Source organism: Alligator sinensis, unplaced genomic scaffold (genome assembly GCF_000455745.1).
Source record: "Alligator sinensis unplaced genomic scaffold, ASM45574v1 scaffold1023_1, whole genome shotgun sequence".
Lineage (NCBI taxonomy): Eukaryota > Metazoa > Chordata > Crocodylia > Alligatoridae > Alligator > Alligator sinensis.
The window spans coordinates 532,088-551,182 of record NW_005842373.1 but is presented as its reverse complement, the minus strand read 5'-3'; the positions used below and the strand labels follow the sequence as shown (position 1 = coordinate 551,182).

Sequence of the window (19,095 nt, the reverse complement as noted above, 5' to 3'; positions counted from 1 at the left end):
GCGGAAAGGTGAGACCATTGTTAGACAAAGTAGAGGCGTTATGGAAGTACTGAGCTCCTCATATGAAGAAACAGGTGAGGGCTTTTATGGGGCTAGCTAGTTATTATAGAAGATTTGTACCTCATTTTGCACACTTAGTAGTACCCTTGATAGAGATGATAAAGGCGGGGGCCCCAACCAAGGCGAGGTGGACGCCGGAGGTGGAAAAGGCATTTCAAGTAGTGAAGGACGCACTATGTTTGCAGCCCCTACTATATACACCAGATTTTAATAAGCCTTTCCTGGTGCAGGCCGACACATCAAATGTGGCTATTGGAGCGGTGTTGGTCCAGAGAGAAGGAGAAGAAGAACATCCTATAGCCTACATAAGTAGGAAATTACACCCACCAGAATGGAATCATGCCGCGATAAAGAAATAGTGTTAGGCAATTAAGTGGGCTGTTGAAACACTCCAATATTATCTGTTAGGGCGACGGTTCACGCTGATCACAGATCATGCACCTCTATGCTGGCTGTAGAGCATGAAGACAGATAATGCTAGACAGATGAGATGGGTCCTTGTCTGCAACCATATTGCTTTGAGGTGGAGCATCACCCAGGAATTCAGAATGTAAGTGCCGATTTCTTCTCGAGACAATACAAAGAAGAAGAGGGTCTGGGGGAGAAAGAAGGAACCCAATCAAAAGAGAAGAGGAGGGGTGTAACAGGGAACCCTAGCCCTGTTACCAAGAAACAGGGTGGTCCCTTTAAATCCAGAACCTTCCAGACACGGCCAGCCGGTCAAGTAGAGGTTAAGGATCGAGCCCTGCCAGCCGGTCAGGTGACAGGAAGGGGATGGCCAGAACCCTATAAACAGCAGGTGGAGAAAGCACAGAAGCAACAGAGAGGGTGCAGTGTTCGTGGGGTGAGCGGACCCCAGAACCAGAGAGGGCGCAGTATTCAGGGGTGAGCAGACCACAGTGCCGAAGAGGGCTCAGGAGCCCGAGTGAGTTTTGAGAGCTAGAGCCTTGGAGTCAAGCCCTGATTAGTGGGTTTTTGACTGACAGGCCTAGCTAGAGAGAGAAGGGGTAAGCCCACAGCGGCTGAGACCTGAACATAAAGAGGAATTTATAAATGCCATCTGCAAGGCTTGGGCTGCAGTATAGGGGAGGAACAGAGCCACAGATAGCACCCCCTGGCATCGGGGCAAGAAATGGGCAGCCTCCCGCCTAATTAAGATCATTAATTAATTAATAACAGGTGTGGCAGATGAAAAAACAGGTGGTTAGCCCAGAAACAGGTGGGCGGGCCAAAGACAAAATTGGCCCTGAGAAGGCCCCCTGCTACAGGGGCACTCAGTCAGGACTGACCACTGATGTTTACAAATGTGTCCTGGTACAAAAAACATTGAGAACCACTGCTCTAGGCTACTGGGCTAAAATGTAAAAGATGTCCTCCCAGTTACAGGTTTGGAGCCTTATATGCATCCCTGTGGCTGTGTACACATAAGCAGGGGCGTGCCTTTGCAGCAGCACAAATTTCTGCTGCTACTTTGTGCCGCAGTGCATGCCCCTGCTCACGTGCTTTGCAGAGGGACACTTTGCCCCACTGCTCTATGTGCTGCAGGGGAAGGGGACCTGACTGGGGCACAGGGTGCCTCAAGAAGGGCTAGCCATCCCCTGTGCTGAGGCACCCTGTGCCCCAGCCAGCCAGGGAGCAGCACATGGAGATAGCCCTGGGCTGCTGCTCCCCTATCTCTGTGCACTGCAGAGCCCCCGCACTGCTGTGCCCTAGCCAGCCACTCCCTGGCTGACTGGGGTGCAGTGTGCCTTGAGACAGGAGCAAACAGCCTTGGTATGAATGCTCCCCTGTCTCTGCATGCCTCGGTATAGGGACTCCACTGTGGAGCCCCCAGACTGAGGCACATGAAGCACCAATGCTAACGCACACTGTGCCCCAGTCAGCAGCTCCGCAGTGAAGCCCCCATGCTGAGGCACAAGAAGACAGGGAAGCAGCCAGCCCAGGGCTGCCTGCTCCCCCACTGAGGCACCCTGCAACCCAGCCAGATGGGAAGTGGCTGGTTGGGGTTCAGGGTGCCTCAGCACAGGGGCTCCACAGCACACAGAGATGGGTTTGTCCACATCTCTCTGTTTGTCCCAGCACCTGCCACTTTGGCATGGTTTGCACCACTTTTTTCCAGGTTTTTTTTTTGTTTCCAGAAATCCCAGTAGCAAATTTTGCCCTGGCACTGCAAATTAGCAGCACTGCACACTGATTAAGGTGCAACTCATGCAATTTGTGGTACTGCAAAGAGGTTTGCCTCGCCACAAACCACACGTGCCTGCATGTCTGGATCCAGTCTGTGTGAGTATATGGTACTGTGTACCTGCCCAGTCAGAGTGCCAGCTACTGAGTGTGTTATGTGCACATGTGGCTGTTTGGGCAGCCAGGGCTGAATCTGCACATAAGTACCAAAAACTGCAGATACGCAGCTGCATAATTGCCATTTAGATACATAAAGCAAATGTTATTTAGCCCATAATTTCAGGATAACTGCTTGAATCCACTCACCTTTCTTCTCCTTGGAGAAGCTCTCCAGTTTGCTCCGGATGGATTTGTTTTGTTTAGGTCCAGCTAAGGAGGGAAAGGAAAGACTACATGTCATTAGATTATCTGCAGCACATTTGCTATCCAAACATGTGGAAAACTTTCGGTCACTTACACAGTGTAATGTAAAATTCCCTCTCTCAGCCCAAAAGCTTCTGCAGATTTCAAGTCAGATTTCTGTCTACTTTCTATAGTCAGTGGGAGGAGAGGTTATGTTTTACCAGAATCTATCATATTACTCTCTGCAGTAATACACTGCCCTTTATTCTACCCTCACCCACAGCTTTAGGTCTGATTTTTAGGATGTCCTCTTTTTGTAAGAAAAAGCAAGAAGCCAAAGAGTAAATTCTAATGGTTACATACTGTACCTGCCCTTCTTCCACTTTCTAACCTCTAGCAGCCTCAGTGATGTGCTAGCAATATGCAGCAGCTAAGATTTAGTACAGACAGGGAAGTAACCACTAGGCAGCCAAAAAATATATTGACATGAATTAGTTCAGCCATAATCAGAACAGTAATTAATCACTACAAAAATGTACCGCTTTTCTGAAGTCAAATGAAAACATAAATATCAGCTTATTTGGTTTTACCTTCCAGTTTGTATTAGACTTCCTTCCCTTAGCATTCTCACACTTGTTTTTTTTAACTCCACTATTTTAGTAGTGCGTGATGAATGCATGAACTTGTATGAGTGTTTGAGACTAAATGTTCCAGATGGTATATAAAAAAAGATACAGAATTTATTGGTGAAACTTTAGAATGGCTTCTCAAACACTTTAAACACCCCCAGATTAAACCATCCTGCTGTCTGTACATAAATCTCTGGGTAGAGGAGCTTTGCTGAACGTTTTTGAGGAAGAAGTGTTTATGTAGGGACAGGTCAGAGAGAGGAGCAGACAGAGCACAGAAACAGGGAGTTTTTGTGTGTTATCATGGTTTCACTTTACAACTAAAGCATCTACAACTCTCATCATGTAAGCTACCATAAACTTCAAATATACTGCACATGAACACAAACATAACTAGCTTCTAAAATTCAGTAGAAACAAAGGTAACTATATAATAATGTAAAGCAATATTAATAGCTGGCTTCATTTTTATGAATAACCATTTTTGCATTAATTTTGGAGATTTTCTGCCCATCAATATGTGTTGCCATGCATATCAGACCCATGTTCTCTCTAGTGCAGTATTCTTCTTCAGTCTGTAGCAGCTCCTGGCCCAGGGGCAGATCCAGGGAGGAGTTTGGTGATAGTGTTGTACCCTGCCTTTGATTCCTGCTCCACTCAAAATTTAAAACAAATTACCCAGTAGGAACTACCACGTTTCTAGTCAGGCAGAGCTGAGGGAGTCAACCGACTTCACAGCTCATTATCATGTCTTTTTCCTGATAACCTCTTCACTCTATAGGCATTAACAGCATTTGGTCTTCCACTAATCAAGCTATTCTTCCATATACAATTATCCTGTCTTCTACATATTTCTGGTAATGATTCTCTGCTAACCCCACAGTGTGACCAATAAAGGTGTGTCATCTACCCTGGTGATCTTCAAAAAACATCTTGATGCTTATCTTGCTAGAGTCATCTGATCCTAGCAGTCTTTCCTGCCCAAATGCAGGGGGCTGGGCCCGATGATCTGTAAAGTCCCTTCCAGCCCCTAACAAGCATGAAACTATGAAACTACCTAGGAACCTTTACTGGATGGCTTTAATCCTAGAGCAGTGGTTTTCAACCTGTGGTCCACAGACCCTTTGGGGTCTGCAGACTATATCTAAGGGGCCTGCAAAAGATGACTATGATCAATCGAAAGTATGTGAATGCCTACACTTACAATTCAAAGGGGTCCACACTTCCATTAAAAAAATTTTAGGGGTCTGAAAATGAAAATAGGTTGAAAGCTACTGTCCTAGGGGATTTGAGCCCACAACAAATCAAAGGCGGGGGGAGGGGGAGGGTGAAGGCAGGCTGTGTTGTGCAGTGGTGCAGCACTCAGGTGAGGTGAAGAGATCAACCCCTTTATGGATTATTCATTGTAGCAGATGGAGGATGCTGTGGAGGATGCTGTGGGAGACTGAACCAGTAGCACAACCAGGGCAGCATAAAACCAAGGTGGACCCAGAGGGGTTGATCTTCCTGGCTGAAATGTTTCCTCCCTTGATCCCAACTGTTAGTTTCTGTACACTGAGGTTGAAGGACAGTTGAGGCCAGTTATGGCAGGCTGAAAGGAAATATGAGAGAAGTTGGCATTCAGCCCCTGCCCCCACAACCCCCAACTCAGTTCTGTTTGTTTTTGCTTGGATCTTAATATAGCCCTAAGCCCCTAGCATATAGGTAGAGTTTCTAGTTTCTTTTTAACTGAAGAAAAATATGCACTGTATTATGAGTTGATGCATTACACCATCTGCACACCCCCCCCCCCCTTTTCAACATCCTAGATTGGCCCATGTTAAGACACTTACATTTTGTTGGCATAACTGTGTAAGAACAGCCCCCTCTGGCAACATAGCTCTGCCAAAAAAAAAGCCAGAGGCATGATAAGCAGTTTCTGTTTCCTGGGCTGGCCGCAGTAGCACTGGGTTGGTACCCCAGTCACCAACAACTTGTTACATTACTGGCAAAAGCTATGCCAGCATACACTATCAAAGAAAGCCTTTTCCTGGTGTAGCTTATACTGTTTGGGAAGCTGGTCTTTCTAAACAGAGACCTATATGGCTCTACCCAGGCGCAGATTCAGAGGGATCCAGATGTTAAAATGGGGTTGTGGCAGCATGGTTGCATCCCCCTTCGGCTGTGTCACATGAGCTCTCAGCGTAGGGTCTGCTCAGAGCCCCTCCTTTCACGCAGCTCCAAAGTCCAGAGGGTGAGCATTCATCCCCTGGGCTTTGGGTTTTGGAAACACATGAAAGCTGGTGGGCCCCAATCAGCTGGTGAATTCAGAGTTCACTGCTTACATGGAGCTCCAGCAGGAGCCTGCACATGTGTGAAACAGCTGAGGTTGGGGTGACGGGGGAAGGGGGTGTCACATCCCTCTTGCTGCATTTCTGGATCTGCTACTGGCTCTACTAGAAAACACGTTCCAGTACAAAGAAAATCTAAGCCACTAAACCCCAGCTGCTCCAGGCCTCAAATTCTTCCAACCCCCACTCTCCTACATGTATCCTGGTGTCCTCCACAGTAACCTCTACCCATAACTCTCCAAATGTTCTCTACTCCCTCTCACCCTCACCTTATTGCAGCCTGCTTCCTTTCTTAACTAGTTTCTCAGCACGTCCTACTAAAGATATTGCCTAGCCCAGTAGCAGGTGTGCCACAAATTAACCCTGCACCCTCCCCATGAACACCACGTGCCCCCAGAGGCTGGGGAGGCACAGTGAGCTCCCACAGGTGGTGGCAGTGCTGTTGGCAGCAGGGGGCCAGGGAGGTGACAAGCACTGACCAGCAGTCAGTGACCGCTTACAGATGCCACCAGCAGAGTCGGTGGCTGCCAGTGGCAATTGCAGACCACCCACAGACACCGCCAGTGATGTCGATGGTGAAGGGGTGGTGGCAGCTGCCAGCAGTGTTGGTGGTGCCTTTTCACAGGGGGTGCACCGCCATGTGCACCTGCATGCACCCCCCACGCGTTGCCCAAGACCCTCCCTGAGTACCACTCTGATTCCTTGTTCTTACCAGAGTGGCAGCTGTGCTCCCTGCCCTATCTACTACTGTGCTGCTTGTGCCCTCCCCAGTCTGTTGCCTGCCACACAGAGGCTGCCTGTGCCACTTGTGGCACCCATGCTGCAGGTTGGCCAACTTTATCCTAGCTGTTCTCCTAAACATGGCTCAAAATATAGGGGGGGAGAGAGAGAGAGAATGTTATTCGTATTCCACTGAGCATATCCCCTCTAACCCACATCACCCCTCAAGACACCTTCAAAGTGCAGATTCCTGATTCTCAAAATCTCTCCAGGCCTCTTTGAAGCCTCCATCTCCTCTTGTAACAATGAAGGTGGGGAGCATTTGGGACCCATTTGGAGATAAGGTGATTTTAAATCCCTGTTTTACTGTTACCAGGTGGAGCTCGGCATCTCAATATCATAGGCATCAGCCACTTCCTGTCACTATTGGACCTACTACTAAGTACAGGGTAAAAGGTGGAGAACAGTTGCAGCATTTGGAAATTAAAAGGTTCTGATTTGACATTTTCTTATTTTTCTTTAGCTACATAAAGTTGTAGACCATAAAACTGTGGTTGGCTTTTTTATAGATGCATGAAAGAGAGTTTTAACATTTTTATTTTGGAAGAGAGAAAAACGTTGTAAGAATCATACGGCTGGCAGGGACCTCAAGGCCCAACACCCTTGTTCAAACTGCAGATTCTGCTGCCTCTGATTCTTCCCAGACTAGCTTATCTAGCTTCTTGAAAACTTCCAGTATAGAGAGTCTGTGATTTCTCTAGACAGCTTGCTACACTGATGGTTAAGTGTTTTTTTTATTAAATGTAATCTAAATCTGCTTTTGCTGAAATTTAAACCTGTTGTTCATGTCTGCTGTCTGACCCAAAAAAGAACTGTTCTTCTTCATAGCAACATTTCAAGTATCTGAAAAATGTTATCATGTCTTCCCTTCATTTTCCTTTCTCTAAACTAAACATACCTACCATGGTTCTCTCATTGTTCCTCATATGATCTGCATTCCAGACCATTTATCATATTCACCCACTTGTGGTTCTTCTCTACATCTGAACTGCATACAATATTCTAGCTGAGGTCTGAACAGTTTTGAGTAAAGTGGTGCTACCACCTCTTGTGTCTTACATACAATACATGCAATACTTCTTTAATGCAGCTCCAAAGTACATTGGCTTCTTTGGTGGCTTCTTTGGTGACTCATAGTGAGTCTGTGATCCACCAAAATACACAGACCCTTCTCAGGAACACTGCTGACTCACCAATCATTTCTGTAGGTGTGCATTTGAGGTAGAATCCCCTTCATTTCATGCACCACAATGACACCTGCATAACCCAGCTACATAACTGGCAGTTTTGGCATCTCTGCACAGTCTGCAATCCTGTTGCATATACATATGAAGTGTCCACAAGGCTACTGGGCATGTACAGGTATGTGGCTCTGCACAAATATACCTGAGCCCTGTCCTGTAGCCTGCTGGTTACAGAATTTTCTGGGCAGTAAAAGAAGGTGGTTCAAACCCACTCAGACAGAGAAGAATCTATAATCCAGCCCCTCTTGCTGAATGAATACTCTAACCACTAAGCTGCTGATAAAAGATGGGCTCCACCTTGTCCTCGCCCAAGATTGCATAGGTGTTTTAGAATATAAAAACCAAATTTATAAGCCAGGATTTCAGATGTACACTCCTTTTCTGCACCTTCTATCAGCTAGCCCATTTAGTGTCCTAGCTACTGTGACTTTCTATACCAACAGCTTCTCTCTTCTCTGTTCAAATTAGACACGTATCTTTTTCTTTTAATTTAACTCCTGGATACTCATGCCTAAATTTTGGGAGAAACAACCCTTGAGTTTACTTAAGCACCTAAATTAAGATTTAGAACTCCAGACATGTCTGAACCATATTGGCCTCACAAAAATGCAGTTGCTTTCCTTTTAAAAGAAGAAACCTACTTTTACTATAATAGCCCGGGGATTAAAGCAATCATCTGGGAAGTGGGAAGGCTGAGTTTTAGTCCTCTTCAGACAGGAGTTCAAACCCGCAACTTCCAACCCTCTGAAGGATTCTCTAATGAGGCTATGAGCCATCCACAGGTTAGGTATCCTCCTCTTAAAGTGGGATAATTGTGCTATGAGAAATGCAAAATCCATGCAAGAAAGAAAGAACCCAGGAGAGAGCTAGCTCTATAGTTGGCTCTTTGACCTATTTATGCATTTTTGTTTTTCAAAGCTATTAGATTAAAAAAGAGAGAGAGAGTGCATCTTAGGAACAAGGACCAAACCCCAGGACTCCCCAGTGCTAAATGGCTAATCACTAGACTACAGACTGATATACCCTCTTGTGATGCATCCTGTTGGCTCCATTAATCTTGCATTCTTAACTATTTTGTGGCCCAACTTCAAACAGACAGGGAGTGTTCCCTCACCAGCACTATTCTATATAGCAGTGCACTCTCCACAGGGGTGAAAAATGTGATTTTGAACCCCTGCAGGCTGAAAAGGGCTAGAACCTGGATCTCTTAACAGCTAGGCTTCTTGGTAAAAGGTGAGCAGTGGCACCACCACCCTATCCTCTGGCAGCTCTGTTTCTAAAAGGCAAGAGTGAGGACAGCTCCATTTTTTAGAAAGCACCTACTATCAGAGGCAAAATTTAAAGATTCTGGATTCTGAGTGGATTAGACTAATTTGCAAAAATCGAATCAATTCAAGCTCAGGCTTCTTGAATGTCTGTCCCTAGCCATGATATTTATAGTGCTTTCAGCAGTTTAAAAGCAATATAAAAAGTGAGCAGATCAAAGACACAGTATCATAGTGCTACAGATTAGTCTGAGCCACATCAAATATGGCCCTAGATGAAGCAGGGATAATTCTGAAGTGCTCCACTGTGAAAGGCATCAAAATCAGGCAGTGTATAAATGGATCACAACAGAGGTGTCACCTTTCAGGCACAACCAGAGCTGGCACCAGAGCTGGACCAAGGTGAAAACCCTGAAGGTGCTAAACAAGACCACTTGTGATCTCAACCAGGTTTCAGATGCGTTGTGAGCAGCATATGCTTACTATGAGGAGCTCTCAAAGATCTTCACCAGGGACAACCCTGCTGAGCCCTACGTTACCACCAACTCTGGGGTGGACTCAAAACCACCTGACAACAGCAATGAGGCAGTAAAAGGAATGTGAAGAGGCTCCAGTCCAACCACCAGAAAAGGAGCTGCCCAAAAAGACAAGGAGGATTCTGGGGTGTCCCGACTCCTGTTTTGGACTGCCAGGCAGGAGGTGTACCAGCAGCTGGGACAGGGAAGCTCAAATAGCTCTGGCATCAGAGAGGAGTAGCCTACCACTCTGCCACCACCATGTTACCAGCTAGTAGAGATGCTTGAAAAGGAAAAAAAGGAAAAAAATGAATGGAACTGTAAGTAAACAAAGACTCTGCCATGAAGTGAAGAGTGGAACAAGTTGCTCTTGGCACAGTTCAGTCAGAGACTGCAGGGCAAGGACATGCTAAGTATCCATTTTCTGCTCTCACTAGGAGAGCAATGGATATGAAACTGGTCAGCCCTGCAAGGTCAGGAAGCACAGACCAGAAGCCTGGGGGTTGAGTACCTGCCATTTAGCAGTGAAGCAGCATACTAGCGTGGTGGACTTATTAATACAGCCCTGCAGCCCAGGCTTGGAGAATCTTCATTGTCATTGGTGGAACCCGTCCACCAATCAAGTAACACTGGGAAGGGGCTTGCCCTGCCCCTGCCTGGCGGGGAGGAATAGGAGAACCCTAGACCTGGTTGTAGCCTGCTCTTTGCTGGTCCGACAACACTCTGGGGCGAAGCCTACGGAGTGAATAAAAGGAGCTGCATGCCCAACACACGGCAGATGCGTTGAGGGACAGAGAAGATGACGGGCAAAGAAGAGCTGGTGTGAGCTGGCCAGTGCACAGAACCAGCACCCTGAAGAGCCCAAAGATGCCTCTTTGGGAGCGGAAGCAGCAAGCGGCTGTGTCCCCAGCTCCACCGCAGGGAACATGGTGTCAGTGCACGGCTTAGTGCACAGAGCACAGACCCTGGGAGCCTTTTGAGTCAGCTTGGGTCTGCAACCCCTGACATGAGGCCAGGGACCCAGTGCACGCAGCAGTGCATGGAGCCCAGACCCTGGGAGCTGCATGAGGCAACTCAGGTCTGCAACCCCCCAGCGTGCAGCCGGGACTTCGGTGCACACAGCAGTGCATGGAGCCCAGACCCTGGGAGATGCACGAGGCGGCTCAGGTCTGTGATCCCTGGCAGGTGGCCAGGGAACTCAGTGCAGGCGGCGCTGCATGGAAGCAGACCCTAGAAGTCACTTGAGGCAGCTCAGGTCAGCAGCCATTGACGCAAGGCCAGCGGCTCAGTGTAGGCGACGCTGCACAGAGGGCCCAGGAGCAGATTGAGCCCCAGCAGTGCACAAGGACACCTGGACCTCCAACCCCCAGCAGAGCCCTCAGTGCACAGGGCCACCTGCAGATGGCAGCCCAAGGGGAGCCAGTGGCCTGGGAGGGCCTGCCCGTGAGGAGCAACTCAGCCAAGTGGATGAGGACCACCCATCCAGGCCCTGAAGTTGTAAGTTGTTGGGGAAGGGATTCCTACAGGGGACGGGAGCTACCCCAGCTGTGAGGCAGTTTATCCTCAGGTAAGCTTGACCTAACCGGATGTTGAGGTGCCTTATATTTTGTGGGAGAGTGGCCCCTAGTCTGTGACACTGTTCCTTATATTTTGTAGACATTTTAACTTTGTATATTAGTAGTTTAATAGAGTGTTAATTATAAACTTCTTAAGGAACACTGCTGGGACCCCTTCCCTAATGGCTATACTTACCTGTGTATATTTGTGTTTTGACTGTTGTTTAATTGTATTTATACTTGCTCACCTGTATTTAACTGTTGGTTGTCTATTTTAGACCAACTGTCTATCAACACATTGCTTGGGGCTACCTGGAGGGGTGTAATCTTTCAGCCTTTATCTGTAGGACAAAGTATTATATGATAATTGTGTGTGTGTGTTTTATTAATAGCAATTCTTTTAATTTTGTATATATTCATAAATCTGTATGTAATTAAGTATCTCTTGTCCTGGCCTGACTCTATAGGGAGTAGAAGGATCTGGCCTGCACATTACAGATCCCTCTCTCAGCACTCCTGCCTGCCACCCATCCCTTCTATCTGGAGAGGGCAAAACAGTACTTGGGTTCACCTGGGTTACACTAGCATCAACTCCAGTATATTTTGAGATGCTTTAGCAGAGAGGAGCTCTGTATATTTGTGCAGTACTGATGCACTCCAAATTAGAAGTCCTTTAAACAAAGCCCTTTATTAGATACAGCCCTAAATAATAGCCACACTCTCTGGAAGGGTCCTAAACCCTCCTGTTTCAGAAATTTCCCATTTGGTATGTTATTCTATAGCTGCTACTACAGGGTCTCCCAAACATTTCTCTCAGCCACTGGCACTGGCCACTGCCAGCACCAGGATCCTAGACTAGCTGGATCCCTACTCCTTGTGATATTTCTAGCTGTGCTGGTATGCAGAGAGATGCTGTCTCTTGGGATGTGCTATATTTCTCTGTCAGTGAGGAGTAACCATCTTTCCTTGAGCCCTAAATTCTAGAGAGTTAAAAATAAGCACCAATTTCCTAACATCCCAGCTCTTAAGCTGAATTTAGGGACATTCCGAAGCTGCAGTGAGTCTGTTCTGCCCAGAAGGGATTAACATTGTTCCCATTGGAAGGGTTTGCCAGATGTTTTTGCATCTGCTCAAGATTAGGGGGCTTGTCTCAGATACAGAGAACAAGCAAGGTCATGTTCTCACGCTACAAAGGGATTGCACGTCCTTTAGCAATCCTGATGCAATGGGGACTGACATCAGACCAAACACATTAAAAAATACAAAACAAGAAGGCCAACCCCCCTACATAACCGCAAATCCACTCGGGTTAAAATGCAATAAACACTTTGTACAGAAACATCTCGTGTCAATTAATACATTATTATTGCTACTATTCTTCTTAGCAACAGCAACAGAAACAATAATTACTAATCATGACTAGAACTCTGCAGTTCATCCTGTCTCACGCAGCATTTTTTCTCCTCCTCTTACCTTTAGGAAAGTTGATCGCGCTGATTATATGATTTTCTTGCAGCCGATAAAAAGCAATTCTTTGTAGACTGGCTCTTTCCAATTCTGAGAGGCTATGTAAGTGCACAGGCTGCATTGTGATTCCCTGTCCTAGCTTAAAACATCAGGTAAAATTTCTCTGAAATGCAAAAAGATTAACAAAAAGTCAAAGTGGCCAATTGAAGAGTCTTTCTTAGAGAGATGAACAGATCAAACCTAATAAGACATCCTTTTAAATGAATAAATAAGTTGAGTGTTTTACATCCCCATAAAACCTTTTCACTATCAAATTTCCAAAATTAGGTGAAAAATGCATTTAATCTGTTAGAATTGTCAAATAAAGCAATTGCAAGTGTAGAAATGCCAGATAAGGATCTGCAACCCTAACTTAGGACCCTGATTCATATGCATCACTACAATATCAGCTCAGATATTATCCCCACCCAGATCTTGAGAGCTGCTGAGAGCTGGTTTACCCCTGAAACAGCTTCAGGGCTAATTTAACCCAGGCTATTTCCTTCAATCACTCTTCAGTATAGATATCTTGAAGAAGTATAAATGTACATGTGGGAGGAAGAAAGCATGATCTAAGAAAAATAAATTTCAATTTAAATACAGATATTTATTAGCATAAATAGATTATTTATTTAAATCAGAGGTTGGTAAACTTTTTGGAGCAGCTCAGTCCAAGACAGGCTGGTTGCCATTGCCACTGCTTCGCCCCAGTGCTAAATTGCCACTGATGCACATGGGATCCAGCTGTAGTCAAATGCACAGAATCCCCAATGCTGAAACACTGCCAAATTGCCCCACTGCCAAAGTACAACCAATATCTAGGCTTTGCAGGGTTGATGAAATCACTTGGCAAGCCAAATCCAGTCCATGGTCCATAGGTTGCCAACCCCGATTTAAATAAATGTTGCTATTCCTTTGCTTTCATCCCATTTTCTAGTCCTAAATTTCTTTAAATAGATCTTAATTGTTAGCAGAATTTTGTAGAATCCTAATGAAGTAGGGCCAGGAGGTAACCTAATCCAGCCCTTGCTCAAGGCTGGATCATCCCTGTTTAAACCATTCCACACAAGTGTTTGTTGAACTTGCTCTGAAAAACTTCCTAATTTGCACAGGAGTTTTTATTCCAACTAAGAAATTGTCTCCTTAAACACTGAAGTGTGCCATAAAGAGAACTCTGGAGCATCCTCACTGTGATTTCAACACAAACTGAGATGTATTGTAATAAAGTAGCTGACCCATTTTATGATTTCAGCCAAAACCACCTGCCAAAATATTGAGCTCCGCATAACCAGAAAGCTATAGTTTGTTGTCTTTTCCCCGGCCTGCAGCCTCTTCCTCTGCATCCTAGTTCCTTCAGTTCAAAAACTTTGTTGTTACTCTCAGTCCCAGATTTTAAGCAGGAGCAAGAGAACCTGGGTCCCATGGGCGACTGGTGCCTCTTGAGTCTGGGGGAGCACTTGCAGAAGTTGCCGGCAGCATCAGCAGTGGGGATGGCCCTGCTGGGGGGGCACATGCCACCCCCCTCATGTACCCTCTACTGGTCACCTATGCTGGGTCCTGCTGGTTCACTGAAATCTGCAGCAACATTCATTATACTCCCATCATCCCCTGCTGCCAACATTCTCTCCACAGGTTTGCTCGACATCAGGGATATCAACCGCTCCCAATTCCTTGCTCACTTGGCTCTACTGCTCTCAGAACTCAGTAGTTTCAACAGGTGGCCATGACTCCTGCCTACCGTGATCTGAGGGCAACTCACAGCCAAGAAGGAAACCCCCACACAATACCTTGACAAAGCTGAGAAAAGACACAGAGCAACAGAGCAGCAGCAGCTATACTGGAAAGCATACATGGTCAGAATGGAGTCCACAGTCTCCCAAAAAAGGGGTTAAAATATTTCTCTCTTTAAAAGAAAAAGAGAAATAACTTATGATAAAGGAAAATGCAATTAATTAATTAAATAAAAATAAATTCTTGAAAAAGTACCAGACCAAAGATTCTATCCTCTTCTATATAGGTTCTTATACTACCCTCATCACAGTAATATCTCAGCACCTTCCAAGAATGTGTTAAATGATGTGAAGAACCTTTACCCAAAGTACCTTGTCTGCTTTAAGTGCTGTGACAAACATCTGTCCCACATACTTCATTCTAATGCCTGCAAGCTACCAGAAAAGAGGAAACACTAGACACTACTCAGGATGGCTTAATTTGGGACCAGCTGTATGGTATCAATAGCCACTTCTGATTCCAGACAAGAAGTGTAAATAGTAGAAGAGGGCACTGTTGCAGACATGGGGTGACAACAGTAGAAGAGGGCAGTGCTACAGAGGTGGGCAGATAGCTGTGGTGAGAGAACTTTAGCAGTGGTGGGAGAACTCTTTCCTGGAAAGCTGCACTGAGTGGCTTAAAGCTGTGGAGGCAGACTGCCAAGTGAATGTCGTTTTGAGTGTGGAAAAGGGAGTGCTGATAGCGGTCTGACAAAAAACAGCTGCTAATGGCTAACAATTCATGGGAAACTAGTAGCCATTACAGAGTCTGACTATAAAAAAAGATGCTCCATGCACACTTTCTGAGGCTTTTGAATGCCCACCAAGTCAACAATTTTGCACAACATTCCTATTCCCTGCCCTCAATTCACTCCCTACCTTGTCCATAGCAAGCCCATAGTCCTTGAGAGCTGAGTTGTGGGGCATCTGGCTATTGTTAATGCTGGAGGTGTTGAAGGATATTAGTTCCCTAAGGGGACTTTTTTGCCTATAACCAGGGAAGTAACTGAAGCCAGGGCTTCAACCAGGGCTGACTCTTTGTCAGCCTAGTGTTGACCCCAGAAAGAAGTGCCATATGGTAGCTGCCACATACTCAGTGGTCGTGTCTACACAAAACACTGACTGTGCAGTAGCTCGTTACAACCGTGCAGTAGTGTCAACGCATGGCACAATGCTACTGTGCAGTAGTAACAAGCTACTGCACAGTCAACATCACCAAAAAGCCATTCAGGGATGCTACTGTGCAGTAACAACTATGGCACAGTCAACAACTCATGTAGACACAGCCAGTGAATGCACCTCTGTACTGAAGTGACTTGGGAGGAACATTAATGAGAAAATATGACCAATAAATGGACTCTGCCCACTACAACTGGCAATTCACAAAATCTAGCAGAGAACACTGCATTTTCTGCTTGTACTGGATGTTACTGCAGATTAAGTACAGTGTTTGCTTTGCTAAATCTGCAACATCCCTGTTGATCATGGAACCCTTCTGGGTCACAGCCATAATTTTCTTTATGAGCTTCTGCATCTCCTTCCTCATCTGCCTGATGCCTTGCTCCTGTGATCCTGGTTTCATCCTTTTCCTCTAGGCCTCTATGGCCCTTTCATGACTTGCAGAGGAGTCTACCAGCTCCCACAGCCTCCTTCCTCCCCTTGTATTCTTCCTTTCTTGCCTTACATTTGCAGACACTGCATGTGGACAGCTGTCAGCATCTGTGACTTTAAGACCCCAAGAGTTGCAGGTGCTAATCCTAAAAGGCAAGAAATATAAAACATTGTTATTGTTTCCTGCTCTCTTGCTGCAATAAAACTCCAACATCCCTGGAATTTCTGGAAAGTCACTACCAGAGCCTCTCCCAAAACTTGGGAACCCATAGGCGGTGGAAGGCTGGGGCTAATGGGGCTTAGCCCTCCCAAACACAGGGCAGCAGGTAGGGCTTCCGGGAAACCCGGCTGCAGGCTCTGGGCTGTTGCAGCAGGGTGGAGAGGAGTGCACACACTCAGATACACAGCCAGGATCACAGTCCCAGTGTGTGGCTGCCTAGCACAGTAGGCAAGTTTCAGTCTACTTTCTTTGTGAAGGGGAAGGGGCTTGGGGGCGCAGATCGAGACCCCCACAGTGCAGGAGGGAGTGGGGTAGGGGCAGAGGTGAATGGGGCCCTGGCCAGGCCAGGTCATGGGACAATCAGAGCCCAGTGGCATGTCCAGAGGCACGGTGGGGGGGCACTCCTGCCACTGTGTGCACTGTGGGGGAATCAAGGGAGGGGGGCACGTGCCCCCCCATCTGTTCATGGGGTTTAGGTGGGCTGCAGCTGCGGGCTGGGCTCTTCTCTGCCTCTGTACCTCACTGCTTCGAGAGCGGTGCAATGTCATGTGCATCCTGCCACTGGTCTGCACCGTGCCCTCTGCCCACCTGGCAGTGGGACACACATGGTGTTGCACTGTTCCCAGGGCAGCTGCAGCAGGGAGTAAAGCCTAGTTCACAGCCGCAGCCCACCTCTGCCCCGCGCACAGATGGGGGAGGGGCACGTGCCCCCCAGGCCTCTGCTGGGGTGTGTGCAGCAGTGGGAGCCCCCCCGCCTCTGGATGAGCCGCCTGGGCTCTGATTGTCTGATTGTCCCACCACCTGGCCCTACTCACCCCAGCCCCTGCCCCACTCCCTCCCTCACCACTGGGGCCACAGTCTGCCCCACCCCAATACACAGCCTATCCCCTCCCCCCGCCCCTTCCCACACAGACTAACCTCCCGGGTGGGAGAGAGGAGGCGCGCACATGCACACGCCCCCTCAGCCTCCCCCCGGCAATCATTTTTCCCCTTCCACCTATGCAGAGATCTTAGCAATGATAATACTTTCATTCTGTAACCTATACACTTTTGAAGCCATCATCTGATATCAAAGACAAGAAATGTGCAAGGGAGCTGAGGGGGAAGAGAGTGTGGGGGAGATGATGGTCTCCAAAAGAGGATCATGTTCCCTACAGTAGTCAAGAGAAAAAAGGAGAAGTCACATCCAGGTACTGAAACCCTAGGGCAGTGAAGATAAGAATGACCAGAAGAGGCAATTCAGATATTACTTAATGGATAAACTACCCAAATCATGAAGGAGTTAGAAGAAACAAACCCTAAATCAGTATGTTTGAAAGGGTGTAGATGGACCTGTTTCCTCTAGGACAAAAATGCCACTGATAAAAAGAAGCTAAACCTGTTTAGGGTTACATCATTGGTTTACATCAGTTTTGAACCAGGACTAAGCCACTTCTCACAGTTTAAGTATCACATTTGTCTGGGCACTAAGACAGCCTGTGTAGCCCAGTAGTGATGGGTGTGGCAGCCTGAGATTCAATTCCTTCTGTCCATCAACTAAGTAACTATGCAAATTTTACAAATTTGCCCAAATAAGTAGGTTGTTGCAATTTTAACTATATTGGGCTTTGCCAGGCATTCAGTGTAAAGAATAAAACTAGTACAAACTCTGAAAAACAGATTTCCCAGGGCTTTCTTACATAGATTCATAGACTGTGGAGTCGGAAGGGACCACAATGGATCATCGTGTCCGACCCTCTGCCCCTGGCAGGAAAGAGGACCGAGGTCAGATGACCCCAGCCAGGTGACTATCTAGCGTCCTCTTGAAGACCTCCAAGCTAGGTGATAGCACCACCCCTCTTGGAAGCCCATTCCAGATCCTGGCCACCCTTACTGTGAAAAATTTCTTCCTAATATCTAACCTAAATCCACTCTCAACTAGTTTACATCCGTTATTCCTAGTCACTCCCTGGGGCGCCTTTGTAAACAGAGCTTCCCCTATTCCCCGTTGACCTCCCCTAATAAATTTATAGGCAGCCACAAGATCTCCCCTCAGCCGTCTCTTGTGAAGGCTGAAGAGATTCAGCTCTCTCAACCTCCCCCCATAGGGTCTATCATGAAGGCCACTAATCATGCGAGTGGCCCTCCTCTGGACCCTCTCGAGATTCCCTGCGTCCCTCTTGAAGTACGGCACCCAAAACTGGACACAGTACTCCAAAGTATCCACAGTACATATTATACTTCAAGCTTATCAAATGTTGATCAGTTAGTGTTAGCTCAAGTTTAGAGCGGTTACACGTTCAGGCTAAAAACCTCTGCTACTAAAGGGTTGGTGAGCCAAGACAGGCTTCTATCCCTGCTCCAACCCCCTGCCTAGGCAGGGTGCTGGAGTCAGATGACCCCAGCCAGATGCCTATCCAGTCTTCTCTTAAAGACCCCCAGAGTAGGGGAGAGCATCACCTCCCTTGGAAGCCTATTCCAAATTTTGGCCACCCTTACCATGAATAAGTTTTTCCTGATATCTAGCCTGCATCAAAGGAACACCAGCCCACCAACTGTCAACGCTGACTTGGTGCAGAATCACTTGGATGGACTGGATGTGTTCAAGTCAGCAGGCGTGAATGAGCTTCATCTGAGGGTACTGAAGGAATTGGCAGGTGTCATAGCAGAACCACTGGCACTGCTGTTTGAGCACTCGTGGCACTCGGGTCAGGTCCGGGAGGACTAGAAAAGGGCAAATGTGGTCTCTATTTTCAAGAAGGGGAGGAAGGAGGATAGGCCAGTAGTCTCACCTCCATCGTTGAAAAGGTCTTTGAAAAGATTATGAAGGATCATATTTGTGGGAGTCCAGCAGGGAAAATAATGCAGCAGGGAAACCAGCATGGATTTGTAGTAGGTAGATCATGGCTGACCAATCTGGTTTCATTGTATAATAGGGTCCCAAAATGCTTAGACGCAGGAGTAGAGGTGGGTGTAGTTTTCTTAGATATTACCAAGGGCTTCGATACAGTATCTCATCCCATACTTATAAATAAATTAAGAGGCTGTGACATAGATGTTTACACAGTCTGGGGGGGGGCAAATTGGCTTAGCAGTCACACCCAG

General features: G+C 46.8%; 1 protein-coding gene across 4 annotated transcripts in view; it reads right to left on the bottom strand.

Moving 5' to 3' along the window:
- The window catches only part of LOC102376387 (rho GTPase-activating protein 6), a 77,773-nt gene that overhangs the window by 50,597 nt on the left and 8,081 nt on the right, over positions 1-19,095 (bottom strand). For 2 of the 4 annotated variants that reach the window (XM_025210786.1, XM_006029345.3), the window contains exons 2-3: positions 12,379-12,535; positions 2,551-2,613 (exon numbers count right to left, since the gene is read on the bottom strand). In XM_025210786.1, the coding sequence (XP_025066571.1) occupies positions 2,551-2,613; positions 12,379-12,493 (178 nt within the window). In that variant the 5' untranslated portion in view covers positions 12,494-12,535. Of the gene's footprint in view, positions 1-2,550; positions 2,634-12,378; positions 12,536-15,864; positions 15,938-19,095 lie in introns of those variants that run through there. The other 2 variants (XM_025210785.1, XM_025210787.1) reach the window with 2 other exon arrangements.